Below are 16,805 nucleotides of genomic sequence, written 5' to 3'. Positions count from 1 at the left end.
GCTATTGAGCATGGCCCCGAGCAAGTCCAGCAGCAGCATCCAATATGTAGGGTTCCCAAGGAGGACTTGCAGCTCTCAGTCTAAATCATATTCAGAATAATGCCCCTGTTGCCATTAGGTCAGCACAGCTTAGCACCAGTTGGTCCACATATTAAAGCATTGCTCACGCCCCCAGGCAAAGGCTAGAAAGACATTCTTCCTAGGCTTCTTTTTACCCACCACAAGCTGTATACTTCATCTCGCTTGGCCAGCGGTCATTGAACTGGCAAGCGTAGGCATGCACATGATACATCGCAAGTGCTGGCATTGGATATTAGTCTGGTGCTGCCAGACTTCAGGTGCCGAAGGAGGGACAGGCATGGACTAGAGGCCCTAGCTTTTATGTGCTTCTATGAGCATGAGGGAAAATGCACGATTTTACCTTTTAATAGCCACGGCCGTTGCTCTTGGGTCTGGCACTTGGTGTCGCAGGAAAGCTGAACTGCTTTTCGAAAAGCTACGGCCACGCCAGTGCTAGACCATCCATATGGTAGGATAGAGTTGCAGAGGCGATAGACCCATGCCACTTATGTCATACTCGGCTCCTATCGTAGACTCTGCGCGTACGGGTTTCATTTTATTTGGTAATAAAACAGCATTGCATTGCAGAAACTTTCTTGGGACCCTATACCTGTTTAGTAGAAAGTCGAGGGGCGCTGAGCGATCAGGAGCGAGCGGTCGGCCTTGCTGGCAGGGCGCTGGACGCGGTGGGGCAGCGGGAACTTGAGGCTGCGGCTGACCAGCTGGCTAATGTACGGGCGGCGGACCTCCGAGGCCTTGACGGTGGCGACACGGATGATCTGGACCGAGCTGAAGCGAGCGCGGTGGCGGGCAGCCATGTCCTGGTAGCAGGACTCGACGGCGGCAGCGCGCGAGGTCTCACGGAACTCCTTGTACATGTTGTGGGTACCCGAGCGCGAGTCGTAGCGGAGCCAGATGCCGTAGTTCTTGACGACCAGGGGCTTCTCCTCGAAGATCTCGTTGATCGACACGATCTCACCGTTGGCGCGCTTAGCCTTGTGCAGCTTCGACAGGAAGTACCAGTAGCGGGACTTGGCAACAACCTCGTTGGGAGCGAAGATGCGCATGCGGAAGAGCTTAGGAGTGGGCTCCTGCTCGGTAGGCAGTCTGCGGCCGATAACCTGGTACTCGTGGAGCTACATTGAGTGGAAAAGGTACGCACGGGCAGCATAGTGTCCGGAATTGGGCGTGTTTAGTCTCTGCTGCAAATATGTCCTGTTACAACCCGCATTCATTGTCCGGCGGCCCCTTTGGGCCAATCTGGAATGTGGACCAGCGCATTTCTCCCTCAGCAGCATGCCCCTCATTGCAATTGTCTCGAATTTCGGGCTCACTGTCCAAGGACCGCGTTTTGGGGGAGAAATAGCGATTGTCGCATCCATTCTTCGATTTAACGCTGCATCCATCGCTAAGCTGTCCATCGATTCAGCAGCCATCCATTTCGACACCTACGCGAACCATTGTAATTTCCAAGGTAAATGAGAAATCGTTTAGAAAAGAGGGCAACACAGGCGTTTCGTCGTTTACCCGGTCGCTTTTACCGTTCGTGATCACAGTACAATGGTGATCTGGATATTTTTGATCTGGTGATTATCAGTGGTGATCGATCAAGGACGCATACTTGTCGTATCGCAGGTGTAGGCCAGGCATTGCACCGCCATGTTGCTCCCAAGTGCTTACAACGGTGCCATAGACATGGAATAACTTGAAACAGTGGGGTCAGGTGCATTAAATACTATGTACATTCCTACTGTTTTCATTGTGCTGAATGTAAATATATAGGTCGTTCATAATCGTCATTCATTACTATAAATGCCACCAATACGTGAAGCTGTATTTCAATAGAGAATAGCAATGAAGTGTTGCCTGCGTAGCATCATGTATCTAATCGGGAGTGTTTCGCTGTCACAGCACACTACATGCAGCAGCTGTGGGGTTGTTTTGGGATAGTGGTATGAATATATCCTGGTAAAGTCAATGAGAATCTATTTCACTTTTTGGCACACAAAACTGCTGTTTCTGTGCATGCATTTTACTATTGGATAATGTCTACGACGGTATCTTTCTCCCCCTTTCCATGGCTTGACCCTATGTATATTTGCTAGCTTTTTCCTGTTAGCTATCTTGGTTAATGGGTATGACGAGTGCCGGGCTTATTCTCTTTTTGCAAGTTTGCTACTGCCACAATATGAAATGAAGTCAGCTGGGATCTTCTCATTGCTATTAACGACAAGCTTGTGCTGTGTTGAACTCTGGAGAAACAAGGGCTGGAAAAGAAATATTGCAAATGTCACAATAGATCATAAATGTTCTGAACAAAATAACGTATAGGTTGCCGTAACAGGGGATGGAGCAGTCAGATATTTGATTTTAAAAAACACATATAATCCACACCCTGCTAGCCCCAATTCCACAATTGTAGCCATTCCGGTAGCCTTATCCATGTGGTGTTGAAAGCAGGCACCTATTAGTGTCTGGCTCGTTGCAGCGCCATGAAAGTGGGAAAGGACATATGTATGTCCCCACCCCCATACCCCCGTATCCCGTATGCCAGGAAGATTTCGTTACCAGCTTCCCTGTGCCCGCTCTAGTTTTGTGCTCTTGCCGAAACTTTAATTAATGAGTCCTTGCCCAAGTACTGCCCAGGATTCTGCCTGTCGGCTGCCTTGAAATCCGCATGACATTCTCAGCCAAGCTGCCTTGTCAATTTTTCTGCAAATCCTGGCTACTGGCCAGGGATGTCAAGGAAAGGAGCATGGATCAACAAAAGCCTCCCTGTGTGGCATGGGTTTCGCCCTTCCAGTCGTGGGAGTCTCTGGTGACATATTCATTCAGGCTTGCTGGGAAAGCCTAAGCTGATGCACGCTGCATGCTGCCAGAGGTCAAAAAAGTCATGGTAGCTTTTGCACTCATCTAACCGGGCGAAAACTACATGTGAAAACATATGTAATGTAGCCACAGGTCTATCCTCTGTATTGAAAAGCACTGCCTTTTCCAAGAAGTACTGCTGCAGCAATGGGGTTGATAACTGGGTGCTGTCTGCCGTGCAGGTTGTATGCTAGTGTGAGCACAGGTCCTGTTGCGCTTTTCACACATGCAGGAGCAAGCAGCTGTCATGTCGTAGAGCAGTTCTTTCTTCCTTGACAAGAATGATGCTGCTTGCCGGGGACAATTTTGAATTTAAGCAAAGGTGCATCCGCTGTGCATGTAACTCATGTGGGATGGGTTTGCTCCCCCTCCTTCACCAGAAAGCCCTCTACACATGATTTTGTGCGAAAAGAATCACCCTCAGCACTCCGATACACCCGGCCACTGACAAAATTTAGGGGCAGATGACCCTTTTGCACGCCACGCATGCGGACACTGGTCATCTGCCAGAAGAAAAAGATGCTGCGGGCATGACAAAGGCGGCCAACACACCCATTCTTATCTAGGCACATCACTCTCAATACATGTATTTGCATTGGTTGGTTGGCAGTGTACCTGTCTTCAACTACAGCGACCTAGTGTAAGTTGGATTGTGTGTCTGTGACAACGATGGCCAAAGCATTCCAGGTCTATCGTGACCGATGGATTGCATTGTTGCACCCGTCCTTAAAACAGGGTTCTGGTAGCGACCACTGTCTCCTTTCTACTGGGGACACAGTTATCACGAGGCAGTGCAAGGAATGTATGCAAAGACAGCAGCTTGTTTTGCTGGTGGTAGAGCCGCAGACATAATATTTGAAAGCAATGCCGTACCGAGGGTTGTCACAATGATTTCTAGCAACGGTAGAGTTGTATGGCATGGCAAACATTAGGGCTATTGATTATATAGAGAAACAATTTTGGAAATAGAGGCCGTGCTATACACTGTACGCATCTTCCTCGGTGCTTGGCATGTCTATAAGTAGGAACTCTGCCCGGTCAAAGCCAACGCTCTTGATCGAAAACTTTGTTCCCGGTACAATGTTGATCATGTTGATGCCATCACCGTTGGAGATGGTGACGTCGCCAGGGAGGTACAGCTTACCGCCGCCCCGACCAGCGATTCCGTCCTTGTCATAGGTGCTTGTGACATGGATGTATACGCTGCGCTTCTTGCTGCGCGCTTTGCGGTACTGGAGACTGTTTTCATGGTCACGCGACGTTTGGCGGTGGATACTCTCGGCTTGGATGGATCCGGGCTGCGGGAACACAACTCTGTACAGCGCGCGATGGTCAGCCTGCAGCGTGGTGGCCCGCCGCAGCTTGGTCATGTTGTAGGCAGGCGGCGTAAGGCCGCGCGACCCAGGGTCCTTGGCCGTATATTCAACGCTGGAGCACTGCGCCAGACGGCACACATAGATGTACACGTCGCTGTCGAGCTCAAATACGCCCGACCAGCTAGATGCAGACGAAAGATTGGGCTTCGTCACCAAATCCCGCGTTGTGTTGTACAATTTGTTGTAGTCTGGCATCGGTCCCGCGATTTGGCAAAGCTTGTTGTACCGGTCCGAGGGGCTGACATGCATGGTCTGGATCCATGGACCGGAGATGGGCGCACTGCCCTTGATCCAGAGCTCGGTGCCTGTGAACGCGGCAGTGTCGTTGATAACCTTGCAGCCGCGCTTGAGCCCGGAGCCAGTGTACAAGCATGTGATATCGTGTTTGCGCAGGGTATGCAGGTATGATTTCCCCTCAGTGACGATATTTCCCTCAAGCTCGTTTGCTGCAACCATGCCAATCGCAAAGAATCCACCCAATTTGTCGCATGGTGTCTCGCCAGTCCTCGTGAGCCAGACGTCAAATATGCCTTTGAGGCGACCAACGCCCTCGTCCTCCAGCGCAACCAGCGAGTTCGATGCGAACGTCTTGTAGATGCGGGTGTGGTTCATACAGATGAACTGCCGGTCGTGGTTGCGATAGATGTTTGATTGTATGAACGGGCCGTGAGAAGCCGATGCTGGCAGGCACGCAACCTGCTGCTTGCCGCGGCCTGTCTGCGGCTTCTTCTCGTCAGCCATCGGGCTGTCCCGGCGCGACGGCCTGTAGTTGCGGCGATTTGTGGGCTGGCTAGGGGTATCGCAGAGCGTGCTGCTGGCGCTGCTCTGGTCTCTGCCAAAGACGAATGAAAGGAGGCCGTTTCTGATCCTGCCCATCGTGAATAAAGCTGTGCTGGCTTGGATATTATAGAGCAGGTGTATATAAAAGTATAAAGGTGTGTAGCGAACTGAAGACGAGCGCCTGGGCACGACAGATGGGAGGGTGGCCTTCTTATACGGCAAGCGCAAAATTTTTTAAGGTTGGTGGTGGGCATGGGCGCCTTCCAAGGGAGCGCGTATTAATAAAATTCAGAACGCCCAAGCGCATTGGTGGACGACTGCTGTAATAAAATTTTCCTTCTTGGGAAACTTGTTCAGCGCATCGTCTTTTGCGGCACTCTACCACTCTGTCAGTAGCAGCCAGCTTCGCTGTCTCACCTTGCGCTTGTCGCCTGTTTTTCCGTGATTTTTGTTGGTGGAGGTCAGGTCAAACAAGAAGACTGTTCTCGACTCGATGTGAACCCGCAAAAATTCGTGTCGCCCGCGTGACATATGCCTGCCATCCAACTGCCTCGCCGTCCCGTGCTGGCGGTCTGACGTTTTTATTTCTGGAAATGCCTAGTGAATACTAGAAAAGCCGGTACATATCTGCCTCCAGTACGGGTAGTTCAAGGGGGAAATATAGTGGGTGCCTATATCCGCGAGGGCATGTTCATACCAATACCGTTGAGCGGCTGGCTGTACATGGCCATGAACAAGAACGGATCACACTGTGCCGGGGTCTGTTGCCGCCGCTGCACCGGCCATCGGGCGACGCCAGTCGCTGACACGGCTATTGCGGGCTTGTCCCCGTCAATAAGGGTCTTGTCTGAAATTGTTTCGCAGAAGCTGCTCCCGTCGCTGCTACTGCAAAAGTCGACGTCAGTGAGCATTCCTTGGCCGCTGTCCACAACCGCTCCTTCCTTTATAAACATCGTCATCACACGGTGCCAAACATGCCGGATGCCAATGGCCATTGCTCAAATACTGTACTGCGGAGCCGGATGGGAGTATATGACGGCTGAGTAATGGTCGGAATTGTACGGACTCAAGAAGGATGCTGCCAGAGAGTTGTTTTGCGCCCAAACCAGGGTATATTTAACCATGGAATCCTTCGATATAAAATCATAACAGGCAGATAACGCAAGCCCTCATAATATTTATTGCACTTGCATTCCATCCAAGTGTTGGTTACTACTGCCCAGGCGTCGGCATCTGAGGCACATCTGTAGGCGGCATTGGAGAATCGCAAGCCCCGCATCTGAGCAATGGACTGCCATACTCAGTATCGCCACACAATATTTGGCATGTTTGGGTACAGAAGGCGTACAAATGTTGACCATGCGCTACACACGACTATGACATTCATCCGCCACCTTGGATCTGAGACCCTTGCTTTTGTAAGCAGCGCTGTACTCTGCAAGCAGATCGATATCCGCCGTATTAATAATCTAAGCGCGTGCGCAGACAAGGTGCGGTGGACGCTTTGTGTGCACTGTTACATCCATCCCGCGTGTCCTCTCAGGGAGAGTTCAGAGCCCAAAACAGAGAATTTCCATGTGGAACCTTTCAAGCCAAAGCATACCTTCTACCCCTTCCTTGGTTATAGCACAGGTGTGACTTGGTTCGCTCCTGACTAGCCATTACAGTAGACTCTGGGGATTTTTCCAGCCGGGTTATTCCGAAGAGCGGGTCTGTAGCTCCTCTCCTGCAGCAACAACCCGCTAGAAATGTCGAAATGTCTAAATGTTTATTGCTTGGTAAACAGAACCGCTATTTTTGCACTGGAAAGGGCTGCGAAAGGGCGAATACCAATAGGACTTTAAGCACATTAGCTTCATTAGGAGTAGGACCATACTTGCTCGATAGTGGCCCTTACCTCCGTCGGTCCATGATGTCTGCCACCTGCAAAAGAAATATACGATTCCCCGTAGCCTGTGGAACACCATGCTTTTTACAATAGTACCTAGCGAATAGCTTCATGCGCTGTAGGTCCGCTGCTTTCTACAGCCACGCGAACAGAATATAAATCGACCTGGCTTTCTGTCGCTTTGTAAAAGGAATTTCACTATAGGATAATTACCGTTTTTCTTTCCTGCATTGACCTTTATTACACAGAGCGTTTTTCTTTCTAACAATAGCAATGCCTTCCCAGGTTCACCACTTTTTCAAAGCCGTGTCGAGTGCATTTCAAAGCATTCATATCTACACACGGTATCGCCGCCGAAACAAATCTGGCCATGCTGGAGATAGAATGATCTCGACCCAGTCTGGCAAGAACACTGATATCCAGAACTGTATCTGGAATCCGCAGAGCGAAACCTGCGTACATCGGGGGCATGAGTGCGGGTTCTCCAACTACGGGTTCTTCAAGCTATACAAAGCCTTTGCCTTTGGTCTGTTCGAGTCCACCGACCATCAGGGATTTGGGTCTCTGCGGATACTCAATCACGCATGGCTCACCAGCGAGGGCGTGGTGCCTCCACACGAACACGCCTCGTTCTACATTGTCGCCATTCCTCTGAGCGGGGAGGTTAATATGCGAGTGAGTAGGTATTGCGCACTTTTTGTCAGTAGCTTCTGCCACAGATTCCCCTCCACCGAGCGCTGCTAACAGTCGTATTCTGGCCGTGTTCAATTTTTTATTTTTAGAATTCGGAGACAAAACCTACAAGCACACTGTGTCGCCGGGGCAGATCGAGTGGACGTATTGCGGCGACGGGATCGAGCGGTCATTTCTGGTGGAGCCAGGAAAGCCTCCATTGAACGCAGTCGAGTTTTGGATCCAACCAAGCACTAACAACGGAGTTCCCGCAGTGCATCTGACGGAAGCAGCCGACGTGTTTACGCAGCCAAACAAGTTCCGTCCAATCGTAGCACCAGCGCCATCCTTTCTTCGGCGTGACAGCGACCAAACAGTGGTTGAGCCGTGCCATTCGTCTGACAAGTACACTGGTGAGCACTGCGACCCCCGGCGTTCGTCGGATGCCACCATACAGCCGCAGAGTGCCAAGGACTCAGATATGCCTCAGGCTGCACGGGTGCTACAGGTTGATTCGGACACACATGTTTGTGCAGCCCGGCTGACTCCAGGCGCCCGGGTGGCATACAGGACGGCCCAGATGGTGGTGGAATGCCGAAGCAGGCAGTGCGGAATGAGGAAACAGAAGTCAGCAGGCTGGCTGAGCTTTTTGTCCAATGACTCGGGCTCCCTTCGCAGTGCTCGGTCGGTGACCGAGACACCTGGCGAGGACAGGACAAAGCAGGCGGGTGCCAAAGGCGCAACACTGCCTAACCGCCGTTTAGTTTATATTGCGGTTATCAACTCTCTCGATGAGTTTGGCGATGCTGCAAAAGACATCGGCCGCATCGTCATCCCTGGCCAGCTTGAGCTCTCATACGGCGATGGCGCATATCTATCGAATGTGCCTTGTGGAGCAAAGCTCGAAATCTTCAACCGAGGCAAGGATCCGGCCAACATCCTCATTTTCGACATGGATTCAAATAGCGCCCTAGAGTGAGACCCAATGGCTGCTTGTATAGTGTTTATTTATTTTGCATGCCTCAGCCTTCATACAAATAGCCGTTCTCGTCTGCTGCGTGCTATCGCTGCACTGTGACTCAACTGGCCGACTGACTAGGAAGTACCTGTGTGCCGGTTAGCGGGCGGAGGTCTTGAATACTCGCCATCGAATTCACTGGGTTGCCCGAGTCATGCTATCTACTGCGCCCACTTACCACCATTGGTCGCCGCTGGCAGCACATTCACAGCCAGAGACAGCCCCTGGTCAGAGTGACAGCTGCAAAGTCACCAATAGCAAACGGAGGCGGTCATGGCTTTGTATAACCGTGCGAGTTTATCTTAGCGGCTTGCTAATTTATGTGGCACATGAGGATCCGTTCCTGTTCCTCGTAATTGTAGTTGCATATCAGGCGGTGCATTAAAAGCCCACTGTCTATATGGCAACTCAACACTGTATTCGCGGAAGAAAAAGGCTGTTGCCAGAAACAATGGCCAATTGAGAACAGTAGCTGGTGCGACTTGCTTCTCTGTGGTGGCTTCATATCCGGTGCTTTATCACACAACCGTACCACCTGCCGGGCAGTGACGACACAGGGAACACGCTACTTATCTCCAGATGATACTTGGGTGCTGGAAGGGCAAGCGGTGGCAGGAATGTGTCATTTGGCGGTCGTTGTTGTGATCAGCATTCCCAAATTGCGATTGTCAGACCATGCAATGGCAAGGGAGAGAGATATTCTAGGTGGGCTCTGCATCAAGGTCGCCCGCACTGCTTCTTTTTCTTTTGAAAGGCCGATTGACCACTCGTTCCCCCAAGATTACCGCAGCACATTGCTCTAAAGGATGTGTGTCATGAGCATGCTGTCTTTGCCAGAAAGATGACTGCGAATATCACGGCACTTTCCCCCTGGAAAGGCATCCACAGAGAATCCCGGCTATTGCATGATATTGGCTGAACAAAAGTGTGCCGTCTCCCGCATTCCGTGGCGCCACGGAGCCCATGCATACCTGCGCTTCCTACTCGCCAATGCCACCAGGCACCGAATGGTGCTCAGCAATATTAGCCGAAGCGCATGCTTAAATTGCCAAATCGCAGAGCACCAAGGTGAGAAAAAAGAGCAATACTGGCAGACGGGATCTATGAATGCAGCGATCCACCAAAAAATTTTTTGCAGCAGCATTTACCAAGGCTCGTTTGATGGATCTCATTTTGATCCGTGCTATTGGCAGTTTGCCAATTCGCTAAGCCTCAATACGGATAGCTCGAGAATACCCGTGCTATCCCTCCTGCCATTGTATCCCAAACAGAGAGAAAAAAAAGTTTTTTGATGGTGATTGTCAAAACACGCAAACAACCTGGTCGGGGATGCATGAAGAACAAGCGTATGAACATGGGGGCGCTTGGCTACCGCGAATGTGCTGTGTTTTCCTGGCGCCATGTTTGGGTTCTGGCGCAGATTCTGTGGCCCACACTGCTGATGCCCAATGGGCCGCAGTGGAGATCGGTGGTGGGGATCTAGAGCGGAGACTGCGCCATAGCATCGCCCTCTCTCTGACAGACAACGGGGCGGTTCTTTCGCAAGATATCCGAGGGGGTGTTCATGATGGCAACACATGTCGGGTCCAAACAGACATGTACGAAAGAAAAGCATTATATTGACAGATTATTGAAAGGGTAGAAAAGAACCCGTAACTGAGCTTCCTATGCGCTCACAGCGACAAATTGCTCATGGGCATCGGGAACGTATCGCTTTTGCGCGGCCCGGACGGACTCTCGCTAGGCTCGCCATGGGCATTCCGCGCCCGCCGCTTCGGATTCAGCTTGCGGCACGCACTCTTCAGTTTCGACGAGAACTCGCGCACCCTGCCAGCTTCGGCTGCCGCGATCTTGTACGATTTGGCGCGCGTCAGTACCTTGTGCTTGCGCTTGTCCGGTGGCGGATTCGCCAATTCCTCGTCGTCGTGGATCGCGTAGTTCTTGTTCAGGATCGAGTGCTGGCTGAACCGGCTGCGCACCTTGCCGAGCTGGTCCGATAGCCGGTTAGGGTCGGTCTGGTACCGCGTGCTCTGGCCCATTGGCAGCAGTGGCGACTCGCACCGGCTGGGCATGGACTCGATGGACTCGACCACAGACAGTGCGTGCGTCCGCAGTTGCGGCTGTTCGGTAGTGGAGGTGGTGGTTGTGGTTGTGGACAGGCTCATTTCGGAAAGAAAAATGTGGATAGAATATAAAAGCGGGATAAGATATAATTGAGAGAGAGAGAAAATATAAGGAGCGGGCAAAGAAAAAATACAGAGCGGAGGGGCAAAAGCAGGATATGAGTAGAGGGGTGGAGAGCGGCGGGGGGTGTCCGTCAACCGGTATTTAAGGCTGGGAGAGAAATTTGGGGGAGGTGACACTAGGGCAAAACAAAAACAGCGCTTTAGGTTTGTGGGAAACAGGATACTTGTGAGTCTGCTGGAAGGGGTTGGCAAGAGGAGAAAAGCCGAGTATCTTGAACACTTGGCAAAGCCTATTCCCGGTTGCCCAGCTATTTATTTCGGCTCCAAGGGCTGCTGAAGAGGATTGGTAGCTGCACCAGATGCGCTACACAGGGGTCACAGCAGGAACAACCTCACCTGCTTGCCACGATGCACACACGCAAATATGCACACACAAGACTGATACCCCATGACCAAAGAGGGTATGGCCAGCTAATGGCCATGGCGGCATAGGCTGCATATTGGCGCATGATCGCCACCGAGGCCGCAAAAACAGGCAGCCCTGGCAAATGGCAGGGTGGGGAGGGTTTGTCCAGGCTTTGTGGCAGGCCCATTCTACATTCATCAATCGCACATAAAAACTAGGTGCTGAAAACAACATTTGACGAAAAATCCTCCGACAGGCCCTCGTGGACAGGCCACGGCTCGTTGGCGAGCTCGGCGGAGATGTCGGTTGACACCGGGTCCTCGTTGGCCCACGGCCCGTAGTTCGACATGTTGCGCAGCTTGCGGCTGCACAGCACAAAGTAGTCGACGCTCATCCAGTACTTTTGCGACTGGCGCAGGGCAGTCAGCACAATCTCCAGACGGTCCTGCATGCGGCGTATTTCGCCCAGGGTCTTGAGGGCGGGCGGCGGCGACAGATCCTCCATGAACTCGGGCAGCAGCATGGCCTCGGCCTGCAGGTCGTGCTGCAGCGTGAACTCGTCGGTCGATGTGGTAGAGGCGCGGCGGGATCGGCTCGCCGGCCTCGCTGCTGCTGGCTACAGAGGCAGCAGCCGGGTTCGCCTTCTTGCGGGCCAGGATGAAGGCCGACATCTTGGCGTGGTGCAGGTACATGATCATGGTTTTGGCAGCCAGGAAGATAAAGTACGGAGTGCTGGCCAGCTGCATGCGGAAGGGATCCATGGCGGCTTCGTCAGGATCCATGTTGTCGTCGGTGGACTCAAAATCGACATCGACCTGATTCGGCGTAGCAGATGGACTGGCTGGTGACGCGCGTGTATGTCCTGGCCATGCGGCCCTGGCGGCGGCTGGCAGCGCTGGAGCCGCGGCGGACAGCGCCGGAGCCACTCGCCTTGCGGCGCATCCTGCGATCCTGGTGGTCGGCTGGGTTGCCCATGTCGCGCGCGTTGGCGTTAGTCTCGATGTGGATGTTGGAGTTCATGCTGGATGCCAGGGTCAGCTCGGCGCCGGCCTGCTCGCGCGACGCATCAGCGGACTTGATCACCGCCTCGAATCAGCGGGTGGTTGATCACCAGCATCGGGTAGGGCGGCAGGCGGTGGGAGAAGAAGACCTTGACGTCGGCGGCCACAGCGCGCTGGCCGGTGGCCTCCTCGAGCGGGTACATGCGCAGGTTCGTCTCGGCATTGATCTTGGCCTTGATCGCGTTCGGGGCGTGCCAGTCGGGCTTGATCAGCATGCGCATCTCGGGCTTGCTGTGCGGGCGCACGCACCAGTGGCTCTCGAGCAGATCCTCGATCTCGCAGGCCTGGCGCACAATCACCTTCCAGCACTCCTGGCCGTACTGGCGCAGCGACAGCATGGCGGCCTCGTCGGGCTGGTTGGGCAGGATATGGTTGGCCAGGGTGCGCTTGGCAGCCTCGTCAATGCCCGCTTCCTGGGTGGCATTGCGAATCTTGCGCTCGCGGCGCGTCAGACAGGCCTGCAGCTGCAGCACAGTCGAGCGGTTCTGGATCAGCAGCGCAGCCAGCAGGAAAGCGGTAGTTGGCGTACTCGATGCGCTCGCGGTGGATGGCCTGGTTCTCCTCGTCGGTGCGGCCCGAGCCCTCCTCGTGCTCGCGCAGCGGGAACATGGACTCTAGATACACGCGCCACTGCACCAGCTTGCTCTCGATGTCGCCGATCGTGATGCGCATGCGGCGGAAGCGCTCTTCCCAGGTCAGCACCACCGGGCCGGGCGCTCCGCCGCCACCGCCCAGATCAAGCTCGCTTTTCATGGGCGCCGCCCACCACGCCACCGCTGCTGGCCATCAGCTGGCTGGGCCACCGGCATGGGAAAAACAGACGGAACAGCGCCAGGCGTGCGCGCGTCATCTGGCCGATCACGATCGACGTGTGGGCGTTCAGATGGATGCGGTTCTTGCGACCGGCGCACGCTCACCAAGCATACTGGCCACACGGTTCGGTGTCACGCCTGCGCCTGCCTTCCACCGCGCGTATCGGCGAGCCGCTGGCCTTGGACGATCCCTGCGACGTGCTCAGCGGCTCCGTCCCCTGGGTGACCTTGGTCTCGGTCGACGCAATGTTGACAGCGCCTGGCTTGGAGGGCGCCGGCTCGACTGCCGACTGCGCAGCTGCGGCATCCACTGCGGTTTGATCGGATGTGGACTTTTTTGGTACGTGTGCCGTCGCTGCCGTCCTCGCCGTCCTCGGACTCGAGCGACTCGTTGGCGCTGTGCAGCAGGCTGGCAGCCCGGCTCGACGTGGCGCTGACGCTGGCAGTGGCCATGTCGATGCGCAAACTGCCGCCGGTGTCGACATAGTAGCGGCCCATGTGCAACATCAAGCGCTCGTACTCGGCTGCACGGCGCGGGTTGGGCAGCTCCCAGAGCGCATCGCTGCACGGCATATGCACCCAGCCAGCCTTCCAATGTCACCAGCGGCGGGTTTCCGCTGGCCAGGCTGTGTATGCGCTCGGACTCGAACAGCGCCCACCGCATGCGGCGCTCCATCTCGCGCTTGATCCATGTTGCGTTGTTCAACGTCGGCTTACGCATCTCGCTGGCGTAGTTGGCTGGACTTTGCTTACATGTAAGAGGCGAGATCGCCGACTCGTGCAGTCCCAGGTGCGACGTGTATGCTGGGAACTGGAACGCCTCGTCGGTCAGGTGCAGGTGCAGCTGGTTGAACATACGCACGGCTGTGCCCCAGTATGTGCTGCCCTCTAGCCAGTCGCCAGTACCGAAACTGGTGCTCACTCATCAGATAAAGCGCCTGGATCACCTCGATCGTCGGCGTCCGCGTGGCCTTGGGCAGCATGGCATGCACCAGCTCCGCGTGTTTCTTGCCGTACTCGTACGGCCGCGGTGCGCGAGCTATGCGTGTCTTTGGTGCTGCTGCTGGCGCCGCCTCGCCTACATCGTTGCTGTTGCCGTTATTGCTGCTGCTCTTGCTGGGCCGGCCCTCACCCGCCGGCGCCGAGGCATATCGTGCTGCAATGGCTTGCACCGCCTGCCACAGAACCTTGTTGACGCTGCCGTCGCGCACAGTCTGTTCGAACGTATGCCGGTGCAGGATTGGGTGCTGCGGGTGGAAGTACGTGAAATAGAGCTTCATGCATTGTTCAGCGTACGACGTCGGCGGCGCCTTTTCCGTTTTCTTCTCTGAGCCCTTGGCATCGCCGCTTGTGTCCACCGGTGGTTCGCCGGCGCCCCGCCCGTCGTCAGCCAGGCTCGCCAGCGTCGCAGGCGGCCACGCCCTCAGCCAGATCCAGATCAGCGCGGCTCTCAAGGATGCTTTCGAGGCTAAAGCCCGGGCCAACGTTGTCGGGCAGGGCGATTTGGACGATTCGACAGCGCATCGAGGTAGCCGGAGCTGGGGTCGTCGGCAGCCAGGCCGTCGGCGCTGTCATTGTCGGAGCCGTCGGGGCTCTCGCCTAGGTCCATTGGCGGATTGTTGAAGCGCTGCAATTTGCCGAACCGCCGGTCTGCGTGCTCGTCATCGGCATCGCTGACCGAGCCGAGCATAGAACGCGCCATGCCCTCGCCGGATGTCGACCGGATTGACGATAGGGGTCGGGCACGGGTCCGCCCCAGCGCATCGACATTGCTGGAGGCCACCGACCCAGCGTCCGACGCCTTGGACCGCCGCCCGCGCTTGCGGCCGCCAGGGGCTACGGGCTCGTAAACGCACTCGAACTTCTTGGTTTGGCAGAACGTGCAGGCTGGCCGCAGCCCGTCGCAGCGCACCTTGCGGCGGCGGCACATCTTGCAGGCCTGGTCGATGCGCGGCGGAGCAAAGCTCACAGTCGGCGTGTTGTGTGCGTCCTGGCTGTGGGCGCTCATCGGCCCGCGGCTCGTGGGCACCGCTGGGAACTGCATGCCCAGCGGCCGTGCTTCATTCAGTGCGTTGTCTGTGACGTCGGCCAGAAACCGGTTCATGCCTGAGCCACTGGCCATTGACGCGACGTCGTCAACGCCGGTCAGTGAGCCGATCCCACTGTTATAGTATCCGTCTAGTTGCTGGATCCCGCCTAGGCTCATGTTGTACAGCACGTTGTTCAGGATCCGTGCCCGCGCCGCCCGCACCCGCGCCGCCAGCTGCCCGTTCATGTCTGTTGGCTGTGCTGCCCGCATTGCCTGTTGCTGGCGTGCCTCTCCGGGCAGCAGCCCGGGCGGAAAGCCGGTCGCCGCACCCAGCCCTGGCGGCGCTCCACGGCCATACACGAGCGACGATGCAGTCGCATACGCCAGCGGGTCTGTGCGCGCCACAGTGTCCAGCAATGCAATGTCCATGGCCAGGTCCTCGGCGCCCATCTGCTGTGGCTGCTGTGGCTGCTGTGGCTGCTGCGGCTGCTGGTCGACCACACCCGGCACCCGCGCACCGACGTCCTGCTGCAGGCTGCCCAGCAAGCCCTGCTCGAGATTCGAGTATAGCGGGTCGATGCCCAGGTTGGGTGGAGCGTGGAAGTTGAATAGCGATGTCTGGTCGGTCAGCGGAAACGGAAAGTTCCCGGCAGTGCTGGCCATGGTCGCCGCCGATACTGCCCAGATCCATCAGGCTGAGCGGCTGCGACGTGTCGAGCCCGCGGGTGGGGTTTGCGATCCCTGTGTCTTCATCCATGACTGATGCGGCTGATCGTGGTTGCAGGTGCTCGCTAGTCATTAAGCAGCTTTTTAGGAAATAAGACTACAAATAGGGGAGAAAAGTACAGAGGAGAAGAGTCTCGGCAGTATTTAGCTGCTTGCCAGTGTGAGAAACACGCATTCAGAGCAAATAGAGAAACTTCCCGGGATGGGGCTGGCACGCGGCAAAAGGGAGCCTCTGTGCGATAAGACCGGAACAAGGAAGCTCTGGGCGGGTGTGTTGATCGGCAAGGCATAGGAGCCATGTATTTTTCCAGCTTAGGAGTGGTAGGGCGGGTGAGGCTGCAAAATTAAGGCTGGACAATGGCTAGAATGGAAGACATTCAAATAGCGGAGATTTATTGCTGGCAGTTCCGCAGACCGCAGGACGGGGCAAGGTATGGATTTTTATGCTGTCTGATGTGATTCAGCAGGCATTGGAGATACGGAGCCTTCACCGCGGAAGCGCCGGGCTGGAGGCAAGTCATTTCTATTAATAATTCACGTAAAAAGTACATCTCTACTCGATGAAGCTCACAGGGAAGGGAGGTGCATCACCCCTGGCTGCAGTGAGCTGGCGAGAGGGCTACGTAGGCGTGGGAGGAGGGACCTTACCTGCGAAGAACAGACGGAGACTGGTAAATACAAGGAATTGGAGAGGGATAAAAAGAAACAGGAGTCTCTGGTGGCAGCGGAAAAGAGAATAAACGCCGGTCTAAATAGGTTTACCGGAAAGCAAGTCATCGCATGCAAGCCAGTGCACTGGCAGAAGCGAGAAGGGAAACAACACCACGCACACGCTGCCCATCCCACCCCCACTCAGGCCGAAGAGGAAGTGCACAGGCGATAGGACTTGTTAGCAGTCTCATGTTTATTCAGAGGCCAGATCC

At 55.0% G+C, this 16,805-nt stretch overlaps 6 protein-coding genes across 6 annotated transcripts; 2 read left to right on the top strand and 4 right to left on the bottom strand.

Moving 5' to 3' along the window:
• Nucleotides 1–388: 388 nt before the first annotated feature.
• On the bottom strand, nucleotides 389–1,551 carry DL89DRAFT_265780 (ribosomal protein L18ae). Its single transcript, XM_040886821.1, has one exon. The coding sequence runs from the start codon at nucleotides 1,125–1,127 to the stop codon at nucleotides 675–677; it is 453 nt and encodes a 150-aa protein (XP_040745568.1). The 5' UTR covers nucleotides 1,128–1,551; the 3' UTR covers nucleotides 389–674.
• Nucleotides 1,552–3,769: 2,218 nt separating this feature from the next.
• On the bottom strand, nucleotides 3,770–5,379 carry DL89DRAFT_265779 (uncharacterized protein). The gene has a single exon (XM_040886820.1). The coding sequence runs from the start codon at nucleotides 5,178–5,180 to the stop codon at nucleotides 3,906–3,908; it is 1,275 nt and encodes a 424-aa protein (XP_040745567.1). The 5' UTR covers nucleotides 5,181–5,379; the 3' UTR covers nucleotides 3,770–3,905.
• Nucleotides 5,380–7,155: 1,776 nt separating this feature from the next.
• On the top strand, nucleotides 7,156–8,720 carry DL89DRAFT_109095 (uncharacterized protein). The gene is made up of 2 exons (XM_040883079.1): nucleotides 7,156–7,651; nucleotides 7,755–8,720. Exons 1-2 carry the CDS (start codon nucleotides 7,246–7,248, stop codon nucleotides 8,621–8,623), a joined length of 1,275 nt encoding a protein of 424 aa, XP_040745566.1. The 5' UTR covers nucleotides 7,156–7,245; the 3' UTR covers nucleotides 8,624–8,720.
• DL89DRAFT_265776 (uncharacterized protein) lies at nucleotides 8,670–9,050 on the top strand (the record flags this gene model as incomplete). Its single annotated transcript, XM_040886819.1, has 1 exon — nucleotides 8,670–9,050. Exon 1 carries the CDS (start codon nucleotides 8,817–8,819, stop codon nucleotides 9,045–9,047), a length of 231 nt encoding a protein of 76 aa, XP_040745565.1. The 5' UTR covers nucleotides 8,670–8,816.
• A 1,209-nt stretch (nucleotides 9,051–10,259) lies between these two features.
• On the bottom strand, nucleotides 10,260–11,163 carry DL89DRAFT_109081 (uncharacterized protein). The gene has a single exon (XM_040883078.1). It carries the CDS (start codon nucleotides 10,825–10,827, stop codon nucleotides 10,336–10,338), a length of 492 nt encoding a protein of 163 aa, XP_040745564.1. The 5' UTR covers nucleotides 10,828–11,163; the 3' UTR covers nucleotides 10,260–10,335.
• Nucleotides 11,164–11,413: 250 nt separating this feature from the next.
• DL89DRAFT_265775 (uncharacterized protein) lies at nucleotides 11,414–16,041 on the bottom strand. Its single transcript, XM_040886818.1, has 11 exons — nucleotides 14,645–16,041; nucleotides 14,050–14,549; nucleotides 13,729–14,015; nucleotides 13,472–13,673; nucleotides 13,283–13,437; nucleotides 13,082–13,210; nucleotides 12,923–13,056; nucleotides 12,366–12,852; nucleotides 12,104–12,340; nucleotides 11,812–12,069; nucleotides 11,414–11,786 (listed from the first exon to the last, which is right to left on the bottom strand). Exons 1-11 carry the CDS (start codon nucleotides 15,817–15,819, stop codon nucleotides 11,469–11,471), a joined length of 3,882 nt encoding a protein of 1,293 aa, XP_040745563.1. The 5' UTR covers nucleotides 15,820–16,041; the 3' UTR covers nucleotides 11,414–11,468.
• Nucleotides 16,042–16,805: the final 764 nt, after the last annotated feature.

Source organism: Linderina pennispora (genome assembly GCF_002104995.1).
Source record: "Linderina pennispora strain ATCC 12442 chromosome Unknown DL89scaffold_3, whole genome shotgun sequence".
Lineage (NCBI taxonomy): Eukaryota > Fungi > Kickxellomycota > Kickxellomycetes > Kickxellales > Kickxellaceae > Linderina > Linderina pennispora.
This window is presented reverse-complemented; position numbering and strand designations above follow the sequence as displayed.

Coding starts and splice junctions, on each gene's coding strand:
- DL89DRAFT_265780 (XM_040886821.1), bottom strand. CDS start 1,127: ATGCGCATCTTCGCTCCCAACGAGGTTGTTGCCAAGTCCCGCTACTGG.
- DL89DRAFT_265779 (XM_040886820.1), bottom strand. CDS start 5,180: ATGGGCAGGATCAGAAACGGCCTCCTTTCATTCGTCTTTGGCAGAGAC.
- DL89DRAFT_109095 (XM_040883079.1), top strand. CDS start 7,246: ATGCCTTCCCAGGTTCACCACTTTTTCAAAGCCGTGTCGAGTGCATTT. Junction 7,652..7,754: donor GGAGGTTAATATGCGAGTGA/GTAGGTATTGCG, acceptor TTTTATTTTTAG/AATTCGGAGACAAAACCTAC.
- DL89DRAFT_109081 (XM_040883078.1), bottom strand. CDS start 10,827: ATGAGCCTGTCCACAACCACAACCACCACCTCCACTACCGAACAGCCG.
- DL89DRAFT_265775 (XM_040886818.1), bottom strand. CDS start 15,819: ATGGCCAGCACTGCCGGGAACTTTCCGTTTCCGCTGACCGACCAGACA. Junction 14,550..14,644: donor TCCGGCTACCTCGATGCGCT/GTCGAATCGTCC, acceptor GATCTGGCTGAG/GGCGTGGCCGCCTGCGACGC. Junction 13,057..13,081: donor TGGCCAGCAGCGGTGGCGTG/GTGGGCGGCGCC, acceptor ATGAAAAGCGAG/CTTGATCTGGGCGGTGGCGG.